This window comes from Cydia strobilella, chromosome 5 (genome assembly GCF_947568885.1).
Source record: "Cydia strobilella chromosome 5, ilCydStro3.1, whole genome shotgun sequence".
In the NCBI taxonomy this organism is placed as follows: Eukaryota; Metazoa; Arthropoda; class Insecta; order Lepidoptera; family Tortricidae; genus Cydia; species Cydia strobilella.
Genome location: NC_086045.1, coordinates 2273942 through 2297192, shown reverse-complemented (window position 1 = coordinate 2297192; position 23251 = coordinate 2273942). Strand labels below are relative to the sequence as shown.

The window sequence follows — 23251 nt, the reverse complement described above, 5'->3', positions numbered from 1 at the left end:
TTGCAAAATGTTGTACGTTGCAAACATTCGTGTGGCCAATCAAACAAACACGTTTTAATGTAAATGGTGAAGCTTGTTGATAATCTGCTAATATGCACTAATTAAGTATCAGAAAATACGAGGTTATATGACAACTTTAAAGTACAAATAAGCTTTTCTGTAAATAACAGTCCCTCAAAGACAGAATCAGATTTTCGTTTACTGATTTTGCCAAAACCGTTCGATAATTTAAAGAATCCTACAATAGCTTAACTTAAAGCATCATTTTACGATATTTTTAAGAATATTTCAATTTAGGCCTGGCAATGAAAAAAATTACATTCGATTTGACTTTGACATTTGGGACTTGCCCGAGAGTTTTGCTTTGCTTTCCAAGTTTCCATTTTGTCCATTTTAAATTAAAATTCGTCTTTCTTGTTCAAACTCATAAAATTATACCATTATTTGTATAAAACTTGAGATAAATTGGATAACGCCAATTACGCTACGTACGGACTTTCAAAATGCCGCGTAAGTGATATTAAACTTGTTTTTCTATCAAGTATTTATGACTTGTTATTTTAGATAAACCACTGATTTTACCCATGATTAGCCGGGTCCAAGAGAGCGAGCATACGCGCGAGGCAATTTCCTCGCGCACAAAACGGCCAGTGTAGACTTGCCTCGGCTGAGACGCGCGTGTTGTATCGACATTTTTTAAACGTGCCTCGACATTTTTTAAACGTCTACACTGGCCGTTTAGTGCGCGAGAAAATGCCTCGCGCGTATGCTCGCTCTGTGTGAACCCGGCTATTAAAAATGATGTCTGTGTGTTATAGGTAATCCAATAACACAAGTGTACATAGCGGACGGGTTCGCCGATGACTGCGAGGAGCTCGTGCACCGCTGCTCCCGCGTCGACCACCTCAACTACCCGACGTTCTGCTCGCATTACAAGGAGATGAACTTCGCTACGGTGTATCAGTAAGTCATCATCATTAATTTAAGAGCCTAGCTCTTGTCGGAGCAATTTCCATGTATCTCTTTCCTGAGCCTTTTGTTTGACCTTCTGATACAACACGACGTTTATCTTTTCTTTAAGTTAGTCCATGTATGTTCGTCTTGCTCTCCCTCTCTTCCGCCTTCCTTCTACTTTCCCTTCCACAATATTTTTTATGAATTCGTCGTGTCGTAACAGGTGCCCAACCAACTTCCCTCTTCTGCTCTCAATGATTTGCAACAGGGACCTCCTCTCTTGCACAAGGTTGAGAACTTCCTCGTTGGATTTTCTCTCGGTCCAACTAATCTTATCAGTAAGTACTCTTTATTTAATCAGGTAATCCAATACAGCAGGTGTACAGGAAGCTGCAAAAGTGCATGCCCGCTTTGTGATAGGATTCTATTCAAAAAGTGATGGCGCATCGTACGAAAATGTGGGTATGCACTTTAGCAGCCTTGTGTAAATATTAGACAGATGACTGCAAGGAGCTTGTTCACCGCTGCCTCTGTGTGAACCACCTCAACTACAAAATCCGATGACAAACCATGACTGTTTATGTATAACCTAGTTTTAGAAATTATTAACTCACTTAAAGTATAGCTGTTGCGGATAGCTTTATTGTTTGTGTGTAATGACGACGCCTGTTGCTGATTTTTGGTAGTACCCACCTGACGAAGCCTACGTTTGCGCATTTGAATTTGTCAACCTTGTATTACTTAATTCTAATGTTGTTTTGTTAATTGATTGTACCTAAAATCTAAATATTAGTGGAAATAAATAAATTAATCAAGAAAAAAAAAAAGTATAAATAAACTTCTGCTATATGTATTGCACAATATCCTATGTGAACAATCTGTTCATGAATTAAAATATTTTATTTATATAAAAGACTGGTTAAAAGTGAAGAGCATAGATAGACTAGTTCGCAAGACTGAACATAGAGAGACATATAGACATATGGTTGCCGACCTCCTGCGGCCGCAGCACTGTTCCATTTTTATTGCCTGTCACTATGCCCGTCACTTTCGCACTTACATACTTGTTAGAACGTGACAGGCATGGTGACAAGCGATAAAAATGCAACCGTGCTACCGCCGCTGGACAGAGATGGCACGTGAAGATGAAGATTAATAGTCAAATATTTTCAGACACAGATCAACAAACGCAGAAATAGGTGAACTCTCCGAGGAACTGCTGCAAATAGCTAAACACTACATGGTTCGTGATACAAGCAACATTGAGGTAAGCTTTATTTATCACAAGTTGTTCCAACTTGTTGGAACAACTTGGAACAGAGTAGCTCAGGATAGAAAATAATGGAAAAGGTTGGAGGAGGCCTTTACCAATTGGCAAACAGACATCCAAAAGACAAAGAAGTGTGATATGATATATAGGTTATAGGTTATAGGTGTTCGCGGGCTAGGTTTCCGCAACTCGACGTCTTACGATGCGCCTATTTTGCGTGATGGGTTGCCGGCACTACTCCTGCCAACCCAACTCCTCCAAGAAGCCTAGCAGACCCTTGATGTTGCCGACGACTTCTGGGAGAGACCCCGGCGAACCGAGGTATTGTGCCCGGTATTCTGCCACCCCTGGACATTCGAGGATGACGTGGGCGGCTGTCTCTTCTGCCTCCATGCATGCCCTGCAAAGGGGGCTATCTGTAACACGCATGGTTAGTAAGTGTTTGTTTAGTGAGGCGTGGCCAGTTATGGCTCCAGTTAGTAGCCGGAGTTGTGGCCTCTTCAGCAGTCGCAGCCTCCGTGACAGACCTGGGTTGATCGTCGGGAGGGCTTCCTTCGCCTGTCTGCAGGTACCTAGGTTAGTCCAATACTGTTGGTGTTTTACCTTGGTGTTGTGTCGCAGCATGTTCCGGAGCCAGGCATATGGCAGAGGTAGGATTGGCTCCGGTCCTGCCACCTTCAGTTCCGAGCCTCCTCTTGCTAATATGTCGGCTGCATCGTTACCTCGCGAGTTGCTGTGTCCTTTAATCCACTGCAGAGTTACGCTATTGGTGGTACATACCTCTGATAGAGCTTTGTGGCATTCGTAGATTAGCCCTGAGGTCAAAGTATAACTTTGCAGGGCTTGTAATACCGACCGACTATCGGAGAGTATGCGGATGGGGTAGTCCAGTACTTTCCTTGAGACGATTGCGTGTGCTGCCATTATGATGCCCATACATTCTGCCTGGAAGACTGTGTTATGTGCACCAAGTGGTGTCGAGATGTGTATGTTTAGGTCCTCTGAGAATGCCCCAGCGCCAGTGCCTGACCTTGTCTTTGATCCATCCGTGAAGATTCTCAGCTCCCTTGGGTTGAGTCCTTCATGGGGTTCTTCGTGTAATTGTATTTTGTACTTTTTGTCGAAGACGAATTGCCTGGGTATCCTGTCAGTCACCGCCTCAATTAGCGGTTCCTTACCTATGGCCTCGTAGAGGATCTCGGTGTGTGGCACCCTAGGCGGTCTCCAGAGATTAGATTTTTTGAGACGTACCGCCGCAGCTAGCGCTTCCTGTTGTATAAAGAGGTGCAGCGGCGGCAGGCCCAGTAGGGCTTCCAGGGCCGCAGTTGGTGTTGTTCTCATGCAGCCCGTGGCCGCCATACAGGCCAGCCTCTGGAGTCGTTGTAGTCTAGCTTCCACTGTGGATAGTTTGGTGCGTGGCCACCATACTATCGCGCCGTAGCTTATTATTGGTCGTATGATTGCCTGGTAGAGCCATAGAATTATCCTGGGAGTTAGTCCCCAGGTTTTACCAACCATTCTACGACATTGCCAGAATGCGATTGTAGCTTTGTCAATTTTGCTGTTTAAGTGATTGCTCCAATTTAGTTTGCTGTCGAGTATTACCCCTAAATACCTTACCTCTGCAGATAGTTGGAGTTCTGTATTGAACAGTTTGGGAAGGCGGTAGTTTCCCAAATTGCGTTTGTTGGTGAACATAACCAGCTCCGTCTTGCGTGGGTTGACTGTGAGTTCGTTGTTAATGCACCAGCGCTCCACGATGGCTAGTGCAGAGCGGGTAACCTCGCACACCGTACCTGAATGATTGCCGCTCGTTAGTATCACTATGTCGTCGGCATAGCCGATCGTGTAGTAGTGATTGTTGTTTAGTGTAGTGATCAGGTCGTTCACCACTAGGTTCCATAGAAGTGGTGATAGGACTCCGCCTTGGGGGCATCCCTTTGCCACTAGTGCCTGTTGTGTCTCACCTGTCCCGAGTTTGATGACTCTCTGGCTCAACATGTTGTTTATCCATTTGGTCATAACTGCATTCGCACCGTGCCTTACCAGTGCTGCTGTTATGCTGCTGAACCTGGTCCTGTCGAAAGCTCCCTCTATATCAATAAAGGTTCCTAAGCACATGGACCTGCTTTTGATCGCCACCTCGATTTTGCTTACCACTGCATGAAGTGCCGACTCTGTAGATTTGCCAGGGCTGTAGGCATGTTGGTTGGGATGTAGGGGCACATTACTTAGCACCCTCTCCCTCAGATACCTGTCGCACAACCTCTCCAAGGTTTTCAGCATGAAGGAGGTCAGGCTGATGGGCCTAAACGATTTAGGATCCGAGTAGTCGCCTTTACCTGGTTTCGGTATGAAGATCACTTTGACCTCTCTCCATCTTTTCGGCACATATCTGTGAGCCAGGCAGGCGCGCAGAACGATGGTCAGCTTCAGGGTGAGATGCTTCCCGCCCCATTTGAGTAGCGCAGGGAAGATCCCGTCCGTTCCTGAAGACTTGAAGGAGTCAAAGCTGTTTATGGCCCACTGCGTGCGCTGTAGGCTGATTACCTCGTGTGTCTGTAGCCACTCGTCCTCTGTCGGAGTAGTCTCCTCTTCCCCCAGACTCACTGGGTGCGATATAGCGCAGTCCGGGAAGTGTGTTTGCACCAGGACCCGCTCTGCTTCCTCCGGTGAGTTGGTGAGAGAGTTGTCTGGCTTACGCAGGGATCCTAAGGTAATAGTCGAGTTGGTGGAGAGGACCTTCCTTACCCTGTTAGCTTGCATGGTGGTCTCAATGTCAGTACAGAACTTGCGCCATGAGTTTGTGCTTCTGTACCTGAGACGTTTTTTGTACGCGGCCTTGGTGGACTTGTAGTTATCCCAGTCCTCGTCGGCGCCAGTGTTCATAGCTCTGTTGAGTTGCCTCCTCATCTTGCGCCTGAGTCTCTCCAGCTCAGGTCCCCACCAGTTGTTCTTCCTTCCGCTTCCTGTCGGTGGGGTGGATAATGGGCATGCCTGTTGGTAGCAATCCAGGATAGTGTTCGTGAGGATGTCTACCTGTTCTTCAATTCTCGCTGTGCCTTCCAATTTGAGGGGACCCCCCTGCTGTTCCAATGCTGCGCTTAAACGCAGGGTGTAGAGGTCGCGATTCGTCCTACGTGGGTCCCGCCTTGGTACTGCTGTGAGTGTTTTTACCTGAATGTCAAATCGAATCCACCTGTGGTCTGAGCACGACACCTCCTCCGATACATGCCAGTCCGAGACGAGTTTCGATGCTTCTTCGGTCGCTAGGGTCAGATCAATGATTGTTCTGCTCCGTCTGTTTATGAATGTCGGTTGTGAACCTGTGTTAAGGAGGTTAAGGTTTGTGGTGAATAGGTATTCGACGAGCTTCTTACCTCTCTCGTTACCTGTCTCCATGCCCCATAGGGGGTGGTGTGCGTTTGAGTCGGTAGCCACGATGAGTTCGAGCCCCGCCTCTTCGCAGTAGTTGACCAGCCTTGTCATATCGTGAGGTGGTGGGTCGTCCGCCTCCGGCATGTACACAGAGGCTACGACCATTTCCTGCAGGCTGGAGTCTTGCGCCCCGTGCAGCCTTATGGCACACAGGTCTCTGGAACAGAAGCTCGTTAGAGGTTGCGCATGTATATCATTAGTTGTGTATATGCAGGCCCGGGGGTTGTCCGGACCCGAGTAGACTGTTAGCTTACCTCCTAAGTTACGGAGCCCGCAGACAGAGCCTCTTCTGACCCACGGCTCCTGGATCAGAATTACGGCTGTGGTGTTGACCTCCAACCACTTCCGGATCTGTGCCGTCGCCGTTTCGCTGTGGTGGAGGTTGGCTTGGAGGAACTTACCAGTCGGCGAAGGGAGCTCCACTACTGGGATCACCCTCCTCCATCGGTTCCTCCTCCTTGCCGATGGCCAGCTTACCTAGCCCCTGCGCGCATTCCCCTTCATCCTCCGAGGAGACAAGGAGAAGTTCTTCTTCATCCTTCTCGGAGACGGGAGCGGACTGCGCTGGGGCTTGGGACTCAGGTACCTGGACTTCGTCCACAGGTGCCTGCGTCCCCTCGGTAGTGACCATGGGCTCGGGTGGTGCAGTGGTTCTGTCGTCAGTGGTGACAGTGCTACTGGCGGGCGGCTGCTCCGTGAACTTGCCGCGCTGCCCCTCGAACTTCACGTACACCGACCCCAGCATAAAGCCGAGCCGGCGCCCGTGGTCCATCAGGGGCTTCACGGCCGTTTCCGGAACACTGACGACAGCGAACGTTTCCGTTCTCTGCACCTCGCGCCGGTTGAGCAGCCAGCGGTCTATTTCCGCCCACGGGTTCTGGTAGCGAAGGGCTCTGCCTACTTCGCCGAAGTCTTCCCAGACACCCGGGAACAGGATGCCGCATCGTACTCGTTTGGGCACCTCGCTCTGGCGCTTGACCACCACCTTCTCCCCCTTATCGAGGGTGATGGTAGCCGCGCTGCGCTTGAGCCATGCCAGTGTGGCCTGGTCCTCGCACCACAACCTAAGGGAGCCGTTAGCCAGTGTTGGCTTGCCCCTAAAGATCGGGCCTGCGGGAAGGCGTTCGGTGGGCTGCTTAGCTTCCTTCGAGAGAAGGGCTAGCAGTTGCCTCTGGACTTCGTCCGACTGCTGTGGGGTCAGGTGTCCTGAGGTGGCAGTGGTCACCGCCACCAGCAGGTCAGCCTTTGCAGCCTCCGCATAGTCGGCGCGGAGGATTTCACCAGGCGCTTCAGTCCTCTGCTTCTTAGGCTCGCCTCTGGGAGAGATGGTCTCATCCAGACGAGCCCTCTTGGCAGACGACCGGGCACCCTGGTTACTCCCTCCTTCAGCCCTGGTCCCTGGCGCGCCCTTTGCCTTGGTGGGGGCACGGTTTGTAGCTGGTGGTCCAGCTGTTGTCCGCGTCTCTCCCTTCCCAGGGGCGCCTTGTGGGGGCACTGAGGCGGTGTTTAGAGCCGCTTGGCGCAGCTTCCTTAGTTTCCGCCGCTGCTTACTGTTAGGCTTGTGCGGCTTGGCCGCAGCTGTAACAGTGGGAGGCGGAGGCACAGGGAGTTCCACCCGCTTACCGGGTTTCTTCTTCCGCGCCTTTCTGGACACTTGAATGGTCCATCCGGCCTCCAGCTGAGCGGAAACGGGGTCCAACGCCGGGGTCTGCTCCGTGACAGGGGGTTTCCCTCCTGCCGGAACAGCACCCGTGGATGTTCCCGGCGTTGGCAGTAGGGCAGGACGCTGTGGTCCTGAGCCTACTGGTCTGGGGACGAACGCAACAGGATTTCGTGCCTTCGGTTTCCCGTCAGCTCTCCGTCCCGATGCGGTCTGCCCCCTGGGTGGCGGTACTGTCGAGCCAGCGCCGCCACGGGGTCTGTTGTGTCTGTGTCTGTGTGGTGTCCCTACAGGCAGGGTTGCTTCCGCCTTCCTGTAGGCACGTGTTGAGGAGGGGGGAACTGTCAGGACAGCTCCATCTCCCTCTGGTGTATTGTGTTGTGTGGAGGGGGGAACTGTCGAGACAGCTCCATCTCCCTTTGGTGTGTGGTGTAGGGTGGAGGTTTCCAGTACAGCCGGAGCTGCGCCGTTTCCCTCCGGTAGTGGGGTGTTTGGGGATCTAGATGTATCCATTTTTTATTGTCTGTGATTTCACCTCTCGAGCTTCCCACCCTCCATGGAGCCCGCACCTTTGGGGATGTCACTTGGACACCAGGAATACCCAAGAGGTATAGGTGTGTTGAGGTGGGACTCATGCGCGACATCGGGAGCTGCAGACACGTGGCTGTGGGAGACGATCCCATCTCCCCCAGTGGTTCCACGCGCCCTTGCCCCGTCAGCATGGCCGAGCCCCCGGCATCCTCCCAGAGGACGCCCCTCCCCACACCTTGCCAGCGGACCGTACCACCTCGACCGTACGGGACGCGTGTCCAATACCCTGCAGTGGCTAGTTGCAGGGCTACCGTTTCGCCGGAAATTCGGACCAAAAAGGGCGTATTGGCCCACAGGGGGTAACTAACCCCGACCCCCTGCAGGCCTCAGCCCCCAGGACTCCTGCATCCCCGCTTACGGCGCTCTACTGCGCAGGACTTACGCAGGTAGGTGAGTATAGTCCGCGTAGGTCACCTACACCCTAAGCGGAACTGGGAGATCCGTACAGCATAGCTAGCAATTTGACCTAAATCAAATTACTAGCCATGCCGTACTGGAATCTCCAGAGTGTGTCATATCCCGTTCGGGTTTTTAGGTCCTCGCGGGTTATGACGTCGCCTTCATACTTAGCTACTGGTGGCCCGGGGCAGATGTAATGTGCGACGCCCGACCGACCACCAGTATTACCAGGGTGTACGGCCCACCCAAGTGGGGTGGACTCGTCCATGGCCCGCGGCGGCAGTGCCATGGACGACGGGGACGTGGTATGATAGACTTGAGGGGGTAAGCACTGTGAGTTCAGCGTCGCACACCTGCACTCACGCACCTACCCCCCCCCTACACCCCAATGTGATATGATAGATTACTAGAATATATGTATAAAAATGATAATGATATTTCAACCTGCCTATTGTAAATAATGTCTGAAATAAAAGGCTATTTTTTTTATTTTTATTTATCACAACCCCAAATGGGGCTTTAAGTAAAAATATTTTGCCCTGGCCCAAGTCATATGCGGCTTAGGGTGGTTCACTACGTTCACTTCTTTTATACTACGTCGTAGGCAAATAAGCATACGGCCCGACTGATGGTAAGCAGTCTCTGTAGCCTATGGACGCCTGCAACTCCAGAGGTGTCCAACGCGAATGGTTGCCCACCTTAAACACTCCGCACCCTCGTTGTATGGGAAAAATTCAAACTCTAGCCAGAAGACGCGGCACGCCCTTATTTTGTTACACTTATTAATCTTATATTATGTTGATAAAGTACGCCAAGTTTCGTAGACTGGGTACACACTTCTGCTACGACTCTCCTTGCTATTATTATATTGTAAAATGTATTTTATTTTTACCAATAAAGATCTGTATATCTGTATTCCTTTTTGTCAGGAATCAGTCGCCGGTCTGTTCATCGTGTACGCGCTCCTGAACCTTCAGCCATTCTCTCGCTTCGCGGCGCTCCGCCTTGTGCCGGTAAAAACCACAAATTAATAATGTACAAGACAATATCTTATTATTTATTTATTTATTTAAAACTTTATTGCACAAGAACAAGTACAAAAGGCGGACTTAATGCCTTGAGGCATTCTCTACCAGTCAACCACTGGGCCAAACAGAAATTGTTAAGGTGGGTGCAGTGCGATGCGAAAAAAAAATTTCTAAATATAAATTCTAATACTAATGCCAATATACAAACTAGTAATATTTATAACTATAATACCTTTATAAACTACATAAATAAACAATATAAATACATATACAAATTTATCATATAATACACATAAATATATATTTGCATGTGCGGGGAAGGGGGGAGGGGGGGGGGGTCCCACTAGACAGTATCTAGCAGGTGCTTGTAGAGCATTCGTTTGAAAGTCAGCTTGTTTGGGGCTTGTCTAATCGTTAGAGGGAGCGAATTCCAAAGACGGATTGCTTGAACAGCGAAAGAAGACGTGAGAAAACCGGTATGGTGAGGGAGAACAGAGAGTTTAAGAGAACGGGCAGCGCGCAGCTCGCAGCCTGGGCGTGGGGTAATAAAGCTGAAGTTACATTTGAGATATTCTGGAGTGATGGGCTCAAATAGGATAGAGAACAGTGAGGAGAGTATTCGAAAGGATCGGCGCTGACGTATGGGGAGCCACTTGAGCTGGCGGCGGTAGCTGGATATATGATCAAACTTTCGAATTCCAAAAATGAACCGTATTCCGTTGTTTACCAGTCGCTCGAGTTTGTTAAGAGAATTTTGATCCATGTTGGTTGTGCACACATCAGCATAATCAATGAGCGGGAGGATGAGTGCTTGAACGAGCAATTTCTTTGTGCATACCGGAAGGAAGTTTTTGAACCGGTAGAGTGTGTGTAAGGTACAGGTGACCTTCCGGCTGATCTCAGAAAGTTGCCCGTCCCATGAGAGATGCCTGTCAATGATTAAACCGAGGTCCTTCACTTGACTCGAAACTGGGATAACCGAGTCGTCAAAAATTATCAGTGCAACAGAAACCGCATCCAACTTCAAAAGTTGCCATCGACTACCCAGAATAATGGCCTGGCACTTAGATGGGTTGACAGAAATGCCAAAAGAACCAGACCAGTCATTTATGTGATCCAGGTCATCATTGATAGCCGCAATAGCGCAGTTGACATCCGCTACCTCGGCTTGGGCGTATAATTGCAGATCGTCTGCATACAGATGATGATCGCATTTGAGTCCGTGCGTGATGAAATTAATAAACATCGAAAATAACAATGGAGAGAGAATACCACCTTGTGGTACTCCGGTGTTCAGATCACGCCAATCAGACATACACCTATCTCTACGGACAGCTTGGGTGCGACTGGATAGGTACGAATCAAACCACGCCATTGATTCCGAGGAGAACCTGAAATGGGAAAGAGCAGCCAATAGAAGGTCGTGGTCAACAACGTTAAACGCATTTGAAAAGTCAATGAGAACAAGTACTGTAACTTTCGAGGATTCCATGCCTTGTCTTATGTCCTCAGTGACCTTCAAAAGCGCGGTGGTCGTACTATGCCCTGCCCGAAAACCAGACTGGTATGGAGACAGTAAACGGTTGAAATTAATAAATTTTGAGATTTGGTTATGTGCTGCAGCCTCTAGTATCTTGGACATGAATGGGAGAATAGATATAGGCCTGAAGTGACTAAGAGAGCTGGGGTTAGACACTTTGGGAAGCGAGATAACAAAGGCTTTACGCCAAGAAGATGGAAATTGTCTAGTGTGAAAAGAGAAATTGATGATATGGGTTATTACAGGAAGAATACTTTCCAGAACAAAGAGAATCATAACGCGACCTATATTATGTATTATGTAATTTATGTCCATCCCAAAATTATAATGTTTCGTCCTAAAATATGGTGATTACCAGATGGCGTTACTGAATATGCGTCGGTGCCGACTATGGAAACTAGGTGTCACATCGAAGTCATAACGCTTCTTAGGTAATATCTTAAGGCGTAACAGATAAAAACTGTTGGAGGTTCTCTATGAGGAATTGTAGGTATTTAATATGTAAAGAGGTTTTAACACTAGTGACATTTTTGAAAAAAATTCCAAAACTCAATTAGCCGGGTCCACACAGAGATAATTTTGGATTTTTTATGTTAATAGCCGGGTCCACACAGAGCGAGCATACGCGCGAGGCAATTTCCTCGCCGCACAAAATGGCCAGTGTAGACGTGCCTCGGCCGAGACGGCGTGCGCGAGGCACGTCTAAAAATGACAAAATGTCGATACAATGGCCGTTTTGTGCGCGAGGAAAATGCCTCGCGCGTATGCTTGCTCTGTGTGGACCCGTCTATTAACATAAAAATTCCATAATTATAATTACTATAATTAGGTATCGAACCTGCTTACCAAATATTAAGAGAATCTGTCGAGAAATCGACCTGTAGTGGAGAATAGCCGGACCGAAGACGTTTTGCTCGCGCTTCGCACTCGGTCGGTTAATTATAATGAACCTTGCTTGACAGGATGACCTACGCGCCATCGCGCGGTTAGAGCGCGTGGCGCGGCGCGACAACCGCCTCGACGTGTTGTACGTGTTGGCGAACGTGCTAATCCGGGGGCCGGTGCAGTTCCACGCCGATGCGAGGCCGAGGGGCATGGAGGCCGCATATAGGAACAACCTGGAAGGTAGGTGAACCAGAAACAAGCATGTGACACCATTGCAGTGGCGAAGCGTCTATAATACTGTATTTTCACTTAAAAGTGTACCATCTACTTTTTTTCGAAAATCCATCAACTTTTTGGTGGTTTCTACTCAGAATCACAAGGACTATCGATTTTAAAAGAAAAGAATGTCCCCAAAAAAATGACATTTTTGTAACGCATTTTCATATACATTACAAAACTGACACCCAAAATTTGTATGAAAAACTGGGAACACTTTTTTCTTTATATCATTCAATAGTACTCGTGATTCTGAGTCTAAATAACCCAAAAGTTGATGGTTTTTCGAAAAATAGTAAATGGTACCATTTTTACTAAAAACTCCCAAATAGCTTCTATAATCTCCATTTCAGAAGTTGATTCGCCTGCCTAAATAAATAACGGTTTAATTTCAATAAACATATCCGTAACCCCTCGCGTACACAACTATATAAAATCTAAACCTATGTAGTTTGCATTTGGCAATTTTCAGGGTTCTGTGCGTCAAAAGGAAAAAACTGGCCAAGTGCGAGTCGGACTCGCACACCGAGGGTTCCGTACTTTTTAGTATTTGTTGTTATACCGGCAACAGAAATACATCATTTGAAAATTTCAACTGTCTAGCTATCACGGTTCATGAGATACAGCCTGGTGACAGACAGACGGACAGCGGAGTCTTATTAATAGGGTCTTTGGGTACGGAACCCTAAAAACAGAACCCTTTTAGGATCACTCGTGTGTCTTTCTGTCCGTCACGTCCAATTTGCTCCGAAACTACTTGATTGAAGTTATTTAAGAAAATAGACGAAAATGTACCTTTATTTCTTGCAGGTTTCTGCAACATCGACGCCCACGGTGTCCGTCCTAAAGGCGTATATTCGCGACAAAACGAAGAGTTGGACCTTCTGAGAGACATGAACGGGATCTTCGAGCGCTACTCTAAGGCTAAATCGCAAATACCAGGTGAGTTATTTTATAAAGTTGTCCTGTTAAATACAAACGCTAGACTATACTAAACTTATTAAATCACATTTACAATCCGGTCTATCGCGAATTTATTTTGTTACCTTTATTTACCGACGTTTCGACACAGGTTTCTTCAGTGGTCGTGGTTTAAATGCACTTTTCGTGGGGTAGTCACACAAATCTCTGTTTTGACATTTTGCTGGGACGTCAGTTAGCCGCGACCACGACCAGTGAAACCTGTGTCGAAACGTCGGTAAATAAAGGTAACAAAAATAAATTCGCGATAGACCCGATTGTAAATGTGATTTAATATGTGTTCAAAACGCGAGTTTTAAATTTTATATAGACTAAACTTATTGCGAAACGCTGGTAAGCCGGTAAGAGCGTGCAACTTTCAATCCGGAGGTCGCGGGTTCAAACCTCGGCTCGTACCAATGAGTTTTTCGTAACTTATGTAAGAAATAACATTTGATATTTACCAGTCGCTTTTCGGTGAAGGGATACTAAACTATTTTTCTGAGTGTTCATGTTAGTGTTCATCCTTGTTTCTGTTCACTTTTAGATATGAGGCGGGTCCACACAGACCGAGCCGCCTCGTGAGGAAATTGCCGCGCGAAGCAGCTCGGTCGGTGTAGACGTGCCTCGGCCGCATTGCCTCGGGCGAGGCACGTCTACACCGACCGAGCTGCTTCGCGCGGCAATTTCCTCACGAGGCGGCTCGTTGTATGGACCCGCCTAGTGAAATAGCCGGTTGTTTCAGGATTTCAGCGTAACGATGACAGCAGTCGTAACTTGGCGGTGGAGCTCAGCGACTCGCTCAAGAGAGTCATTAATGGTATTACAGATGATCCAGGCAAGTAAATAAAATGGCTGTAGTCCTACTAATATTATAAATGCCAAAGTTACTCTGTCTGTCTGTTAAATCTCCATGCTTAAACTGCTGAGCGAATTTTGATCAATTTGATATGGAGAGTAAAGTGCCGGGAAAGGATATACATGGTGGAAAAAATAAATGGGTCGTGGAGGGAAAGTGCCTTAAAACCTTAAGTTAGCTCATTTTACTTCAAGGAAAACTTCTTTTATTTTTAAAAAGAAAGAAAACTGCATTCAGTTTTTTTTTTCAATTTTGCTTGTCTTAAAATATTATTGAATACTAAATATTCGATTGTATGGTTATTTTGTACCACAGACTAGTGTAAGACCTACTGTTTCTTGGAGAAATGTTATCATTAACATTAACTATATCCAACTATATCAAATAGTAAAATAAAATAGCGAGTGTTTATTTTTTGGAATTTTTAGTCTGTTCTATTCTCGGGCGAGGCAAACGAATAAAAAAAAACTTAGAATGCAGTTTTGTTTCTTTAAAAAAAATAAAAGAATGTTTCCTTTAAGTAAAATGAGCTAACTTAAGGTTTTAAGGCACTTTCCCTGCCCAGGGCCCATACATTTTTTCCACAGAAAGTAGTATAATTCCTGTAAAATAGATTTTTTATCACGGATACCGAAATTATCCCTTTAGGGTGTAAAAAGGGGGATGGAATTTACTATGGAAATGGAATAATTCTACTCAGAAGCTAGTTCCTTATAGATTCAAAATATTTAGATCAGTACGGTTTCACTCACTAGTATTTTTAGTCGCTTTTGGCAACATGTTTCGGACAACACACTGTGGGGGATAAACCTATCACTATTTAGCAGAGATCAACACAGTGAAACCAAGAAAGTGAATACTTGTAATTTATTCAGGCTTTACATGAGGGCTGTTATTGACCGACTGACTTATCTAAACGTAAACAAACAATTCTGGAACCGTTGCTATACAAATACAAATTTGACAGGGTTCCATCTACTGCCAGTACTATGGCTTCTTAAAATAGGCGCACATACAAATAAAACATTAACATAATATTTCAATACGCCCCCTTAATGTGCATATTCAAAATAAATTGGAACACAATAAAACATACAAACAAATCAAAGTGACATCAAAGAACAACTGTAAAAATAAATAAACAATTAACAAGCAATGCCTAAACCGCGCATGCACGTATAGTGCTTTTCTCTAGGCAAAGCCTTCGTTAATATGTCGGCAAGCATTGAGCTGGTTGGTAAGTACTTTAACTCAATACTTTTATTGTCCTTTAATACACTTCGTACAAAGTGGTACCTTATGTCAATGTGTTTACTCCGAGAATGGAACATTGGATCGCTCGCAAGACAAATCGCCCCCTGATTATCTACATGTAAAGATAATGGTGCAAACTTACGTAACCCAATTTCAGTAAGCAAGCTGTTCAAGTAAATTGCTTCCTTCATTGACGAGGCCAAGCTTACGTATTCGGATTCACAGGATGAGGTACTGACACATTTCTGCTTCTGCGACTTCCACGACACGCATCCACCTCCTAACATAAAAACATAACCGGAGTAAGAACGTCTATCTATCAAACATCCTCCCCAATCAGCATCCGAGTAACCATGCAATGATTTACCTGTCTTTTTGTAAACAAGTCCATATTGTTTTGTATGCTTTAGGTATCGCAGCACACGCTTTGCAGCATTCCAACATTCCTCATTAGGGCAATCCAAGAATTGACTCAGTACAGCCACGGTATTCGTAATGTCAGGTCTCGTTCCCGTAGAGAGGTACATCAACGAACCTATAATTTCACGATATGGGTACTGTTCACTTTCACTGCACTTACTCGCAGGTTTTTCCATCTTTTGCTTAACTTCCATAGGCGTAGATATTGGTTTACTTTTATCCATATGAAATTTAATCAATAAATCATCAATGTATTTTTCTTGTGACAATTTCATGCCTTTGTCACATCTGTCAAACTCTATGCCTAACATATATTTCGCAATGCCATAATCTTTCAATTCAAACTTAGTGGCCAGTTCCTTTTTGAAATGTTCAATGCATTCACCTCTTTGCGAAGCGACGAGAATATCATCCACGTAAACTAATACAAAGAGTTTAGTTTGCGAATCTATATTTTTAAAATAAAGACACGGCTCATTTAAAGATGCTTGCAATCCCATGCATTTCAGCTGTTCGTCCAGTCTGATGTTCCACTGTCGACCAGCTTGCTTAAGCCCGTACAGCGACCTTTTGAGCCTGCACACACTGCCTCCAGACCTCAGGTCGCATAACATCTTGCTAGCTCTTTCATGCAAAACTGAACCTGGCTGCTCCAATCGTGTTAGATCTTGCAAACATTCGTCTAGAAGATCTGGCACCTTCATGTATATCTCCTCTTCTAGTAATCCATTTAAATATGCCGTATTAATGTCCAACTGATGAATTTCAAGATCTAGTTCCACTGCAAGTGCAACTAACAATCTTACCGAGTCAAGCCTAGCGACTGGCGCAAAGGTTTTCTGGTAATCGATGCCGTAACGTTGGCTAAAACCTTTCGCGACTAGTCTGGCTTTCTTCTTCTCAGTTCTATCGACATTCATCTTCGTTGTCAATATGTAACGGCAACCAACAACATTTCGACCCATAGGTTTCTTGACAACATCGAAAGTATCGTTTTTGATTAAACTTTTTACTTCTGAGATTATTGCGTCTTTCCATCCTTTTCGCTCATTACCGGATAATGCCTCCTTTAGTGTTATTTTGGCCACTCCGACGAAATCCTCGCAGTCTGCATACTCATCACTTATGGGTGAGTCCACTGATGAGCCATTAGTCGAAACGCCTTCTTCCAAGGAAACCAGTGGCTCTACGTCAACCATGTTGTATATTTTCCGTGGACGCCCAATATGACCTCGCTCCAGTCGCGGTCGCCCTGGACCTCTCTTTACTATCCTCCCCCCATCAACATGAACGTCGTCTTGATGAGGATCATGTTGAGATGATTCCGCGATAGTAGCTGGATCGTCTGTCATTTGGCGGACTTCAACGGGAACATCGTCTCCTCCCTGAGGTTCTGGATCACGACCACTCGATGACTCGATGCACTCATCCTCGTGATTGGAGATATGTACGACAGGATTTCCACTAGTTTGAGTCGGATGGAATTCTATATCTACCGTTAAAGGTTGATTTTGAATATTTACTGATTCACTCTTATCGATTTCAAAGGGGTCAATCTTAAGGTTTATGTTTTCTTTATCTTCACTTTTCTCTTGTGATGCTTCGTGAAATTTCACATCTCTAGACATGATAACTTGTCGTTGTTTCGGTATCCATACTCTGTAACCCTTACGATCTCTGGGATAGCCTACAAAGATACCTTCCAGGCTTCTTGGTGCGAACTTATCTTTCCCGGTTGACTTGTCCAAGACGTGTACCTTAGATCCAAACTTGTGTAAGTAGTCTAACTTGACAGGTCGCTCAAACCATTTCTCAGAAGGTATCTCACCTTCAAGACTTCTGGTCGGACAACGGTTTCTTACGTGGCAAGCTGTTGCTACAGCATCTGCCCAGAAACCCGGGGAAAGTCCTGACGAAATCAGCATACATCTCGCCATTTCTACCAAGGTCCTGTTCTTTCTTTCCGCTACGGAGTTCTGCTGGGGTACTCCAGGAATTGTCAATCTTCTTGCTATTCCTTCTTTCTTCAGGAACTCATCGAAATCTCGATTACAGTATTCGCCTCCGTTATCTGTATGAAGATAAGTTATTTTACGTCCGAATAGGTTCTCTACGTGATTTTTATATACCTTGAATGTAGTGAAGACTTCACTTTTCTTGCTAAGAAAATATACTTCACACCATCTCGTATGATCGTCGATAAAGGTTACGAAATATTTCGCTCCATTTATTGACGTATGCTGCATAGGTCCTACTACATCAGAATGTATTATCCTCAACTTTTCATCGCATGGCCCACTCGATCTAGAAAAAGGCAACCTACTCATTTTTCCTTTCGCACAAATGTCACAATCGTACAACTCAGCTACATCTGTCATTTTTAAGTTCATGCCAGATTTGTTTAAGACTCGGACAAGATCTTTCGCATTTAAGTGACCTAAACGCTCATACATCAACCATACGTCAACCTTTCGCTCAGAAATCGCTGACACTCCATCACAATGTTCCTCAACGTAATATAGATTACCTTTACGATTCGCGACAAGTTTAGTGTTACCATAGCTATCTTGAACACTAGCTATGTTTTTCTTGAACGTAACGCTATACCCTAGATCAGTAATTTTAGCTACAGAAATTAGGTTACATCGCAAATCCGGAACAAATAGAGTATTTAACAGTTGCACTTCAGTTTTAGAACCATTATCACATGAAGAAAATCTTACTGTCCCCTTACCTTGTACGTTTGTGCTCGAATTCGTCGCTAAATTTAGCTTACCGGACAACTGTATTAATGTAGTACCAAATTTATCTGCATCATTGCACAAGTGTGACGTACACCCACTGTCAACGATCCAATCTCCATTCTCGTTGCAAACAGCATTAACATCTGAAACACAATTGAATGTTACAAAATTGGAATCAACATTTGGTAAGTCACTTAAGTTCGACACATACTTTGCACTATCATTACGTTCCTTCTTCTTTTGTGTACACTCAGAGGCTTTATGCCCATGCTGGTGACATTTAAAGCATTTATACTTGAATTTCGAACTAGCCTGCCCAGAGGCATCATATGCTTGACGTTGCTCTATACTACTCTTGGGTTTAGAAGATCTCTTGCCTTTTACAAGAAGTGCCTTATCTACACTTTCTTTTTGGTTTCTGGAATGTTCCTCTTCTAATATTTTAATTTTCAATGCGTCTGGTTTTGGCAATGCATCTCGAGATTCTATGGCACATCTGAAATTGTCAAAACTGGACGGCAAACTATAAAGGAGCATTATAGACGTCAAATCATCATTCATTTCAATATCCATGTCTGCTAATTTGCTTATTACATCGAAAAATCTCATGACATGTTCTCTTAAGTCACCACCTTCATCCAATTTTCGCAGCAACAACTCTTTTAACAGTGTAGCCTTTTTCGCAGGTCCCTTGGAAGCATGAATATTCTCTAACTTTAGCCATACATCTCGCGATGTCTTACATCCTCTCAAATGTCTTAACTCGCTTGGGGTTATCGATAAAATTAAGTCGGACTTAGCTTTAGAATCTCCTGTTTCCCATTTTGCTGCTTCGGGTACTGTCTCTGGTTTCTGGATACTCCCATTTGCGTATCCCCAGGCGTCGTTTTTTATTAACACTGCTTCAACTTGGATCTTCCATGTTTCATAGTTACTTTCGTTGAGTCGATCAATTTTAACAGTAGTACTACTCATTTCGGCTGAAAAAATTCTTCTTATTACCGTCAACACTATTCTTGATCACTATTCGTGCGTAGGCCCCATAACCACTGTGGGGGATAAACCTATCACTATTTAGCAGAGATCAACACAGTGAAACCAAGAAAGTGAATACTTGTAATTTATTCAGGCTTTACATGAGGGCTGTTATTGACCGACTGACTTATCTAAACGTAAACAAACAATTCTGGAACCGTTGCTATACAAATACAAATTTGACAGGGTTCCATCTACTGCCAGTACTATGGCTTCTTAAAATAGGCGCACATACAAATAAAACATTAACATAATATTTCAATACACACAACATGTCGCCAATAGTGAGTGAAACCGTACTGATCCAAATATTTTTAAATATGTCTCACGATAGTTTAATTTCGATCCTTATAGATTACTTCAGAAAAGATTTTCTCAATTTTACATGGCACTGATTTTCTTTTGTGAAGTCTCTAATTGTAAAAGACATTCCTGTTAATACTTACAGTAGGGAGCTCCGTCCTGGACCACCACAACAGCGTGCAGGAGATAAAGAAACGTGCGATGCAAAACGTTGTTTCTACTGTGAGACATCTGGACTCTGCCGAGCAGAGGCAGAGGTGAGTATACGATATTATTATTGCATTTATAGGGGTTTAAAAAAAATTATACTCTTTACTTTTTCTTTTTAGGGTTCCGTACCAAAAAGCTAAAAACCCTTATGGTGCGACTCTGTCCGTCCATCTGTCTGTCACATCGCTAATTATCTCGAGAACTACTAAAGCTCAGCAAAGCGTGTGAGTCAAAAACCGACATTGGCAAATTCACCCTGTGCAAAATTGCAGGGAGTAAAAGCCAGATAGGAAAAGATTAGATTAGATGATTTATTTCATGAAAGACAATTTACATAATAAGTTTGCATTAATGTCAAAAATATAAGAATTTCTATCATGATCGTCAAAAAAAAAAATAAAAAAAAAAATAACAATAAAAAAAAAGCTATCGTTTTAAAATTTGGAACAGTTGTGAACAACGCTAAACCAAACGAAACAGAAATACTATTAAACTTAAAATATTTTTATGAACCTTAATTTGGTGGAATTAATTTCTACAACGAACGTAATTAGTTTAACGATAATTGGTTATCTGATAATCCGCAGTTTGACAGTCATTCTGATTACTACCTACTCAATTTTATAAAATGTTATTATTTAATGGGAGTAACGCCACGTCAAAATGGAGTATTGTTTTATTTACTACTTTACAGATTTTTTTATTCAGGTTTTAATTTAGACCTGACAAACTTTTAGTACATTTGGTTTTCAACCTTAAAATTAGCGTAATAAAGTCCTCTCTAAAATAGACAATATCATTGTATTGAAAGTAAATTATACCATTTACTTGTTCAATATGTACACATACATACGTTACTAAAACCAACTGCAACTATATTTACTTACAGAAATTCTACACCAAGAACTGGAAACAAAGAAGAGGGAAAAGATGCAACAAGGCGAAAAAGTTTAAAAAAATCACTGAAAACAAGATCAAACTCAAGCAGTTCGTCAGATGAGGACGAAGATGATAAGGAGATAGAAATTCTAGCAAAAGACGTTATGAGTCAAGCGTGTTTTAGAGAAATAATCAAAGTAAAAGAACCACAGTTAAATATAGATTCTCTCCCTCGTTTACTGACTACAGAAACCGATGGAAAATTTTACGAAATTGAGATTATAGATGAAATGAAACGACCATCGTTACCTGTTTTTAATAAAAATGACGGAAAAATTGAAATTGAAATTAGTGACCAAATGAATTCGAGTGAACCTATAAATAGTGAAAATGATGGAAAACTCGTTGAAATTGAAATACTAGATGAAGTAAAGGATCCAAATGATATTTCGTCTGAATCTTCTAAGGCAAATAATAGTACGGGCGACAATAAAGTTATAGATAATACAAAAGGACATATTGGAGAAGATAATGATACAAAAGATGAAAATGAAGATAAAATGAAAAAACCTACGAAAAGAGGCAGACCGAAGAAAAACGAGAAAAGTCCAAATAATGAAGAGAAAAAAACAAATGATGATCTGTTTTTCAAACAGCCTTTGAGAGCATCTCCTAGACTTAAGACGGTGTTAAAGAGAGACCAGAAAAAACCTATATTAAAATCAAAGTTTAAGAAAATGGGAATGTTGGAAGTAGCTAATTTTGGAGATAAAAAGTAGCCTTTTGAGAAATATTCTAAATTGGCTTTCGTAATTGTACTGCGAAGCAGTATTAATATGTTTAGAAGTTTCAACTACTGATGTGCCATGGAAAAATTTCGGAAACTTCATATTTCTATAATTCGTTCGAAATTTCCTATTTCCAAAATGAAAGTTTCCTGAAATTTCCGAGAACACTGAACTTTTTAGAAAGTTTCCCCAACTTGTAAATTTATAGGTTTTACTGTGATATGTGTTCAACTGTTCATTGTCAGGGTGAAACAGTTGAGGGGGGGAGGGGGGGGGGGGGGGGTTTAGAATGTTCCAGTCCCACATACCCTCAAGCGTCGTTCAAGGAGAGGTTAAAGAAGCTATGGTTATCTGATTGATTAATGTGCCTATATTTGTATTGTATGTTGCTTTATATTTTTCTACTTCTTTCCAATTTTTAGTGTATTTTCCCCATTCCTTTTTGTGTAATATATTATATGTTTATCCTATTAATTTTGTATGTATTTATATCCTTTATCTTTCTGGTACCTTGTTGTACATTTTGCTACATTTGTCACCCTCTTTTCACTTTCTCCTCTCATCTACTCAAAGGTTAACTGGAAGAGATCCCTCAAAGGGATAAGTTCGCCTTTGTACATCTTATTATTTGTACCATGTAATTTTTAATATGTATATTTGTACAATAAAGAGTTTACTACTACTACTACTACCCTCTATAATGTGCCCACCTCAGGTCAGGGGGACGATGCGTCAGCATTCCCACCTCGACAAAAAAAAGGGTGAAACAGTTGTAGAAAATATTGTAAATCGTATGTATGTACTATATTACACGAGCCTACTCGTCTAACAATGAAGTTATGTTAAGATTATTTTGACCACTTCGCCTGTTTAACTACCTACTTCTGTTGTTGACTGTACAATTGACAAACAATTGATTAGTAATAAATAAAGTGGCTTTGTTGTACAAATATGGTTTTAAATCTATTTCCTGGTATGTTACCAACTGCATGTTCCTTTTTTCCTTCAACAGTCAGTTACTTTGGTGTTTTAACATAATATAACATAATATTGTCTTCGGTTACCGCGATAGTTACTCATGAAATAAAACTATGAAAACGGATTATATCGCGTATATTGAATTTATAATACATTCAATATACGCGATATAATCCGTTTTCATAGTTTTATTTCATAATATAACATGTTTGTGGCTAATATTTTAATCAATATTATTAAATACAATTAATTTGATTCGACCAAAAGAATCATTAGGTAACGCAAAATACACATTTAATACATAGTGTTTTCACCCTACTTGGTTTAGTGCTGTTCAATTACTTTAATATTCAATACGATATAATATAATTGGACTTATTAATTAGTAAATGTAAACGCAATCACAGGGCGGACACGCTATACATCAACAATCACTTATGTGTGAACGGCACGTTTGTACACGCGGCATGCGTCATAGTGACAGTTCACGATGACGTACGGTACGCTTGTGCCAGTCACGTGGTTCGCGAGTCTCGGAAGAGAGTACCAGGCGGAGTATATTATTATACCGTGGTTTTGTCTCATTTATGTACTGTGAATTTACAACGAAAACAAGTTTTTCAGTTTATGGGCTCAGAGCCTGAAATAAACTTCTTCATATTTTATCTCCAGTTGTAGACCATAATTATACTATACTCTAAAAAAAAAATTAAATTACTCTGTATGAAAATAATATGTTTTTTGTGTTTGCAAAGGGGCACCACAAGCCTTCAGGAAATT

The 23251-nt window shown here is 43.4% G+C and overlaps 1 protein-coding gene and 1 long non-coding RNA gene across 2 annotated transcripts in view; both read left to right on the top strand.

Annotated features, from left to right (window-relative positions):
* The window catches only part of LOC134741335 (uncharacterized), a 52948-nt gene that overhangs the window by 25280 nt on the left and 4417 nt on the right, over positions 1-23251 (top strand). The window lies entirely within an intron of this gene.
* Positions 346-21713, top strand: LOC134741284 (uncharacterized). The gene is made up of 9 exons (XM_063673998.1): positions 346-510; positions 819-963; positions 2128-2221; positions 9242-9325; positions 11843-12005; positions 12852-12983; positions 13747-13839; positions 19762-19873; positions 20716-21713. Exons 1-9 carry the CDS (start codon positions 504-506, stop codon positions 21482-21484), a joined length of 1599 nt encoding a protein of 532 aa, XP_063530068.1. The 5' UTR covers positions 346-503; the 3' UTR covers positions 21485-21713.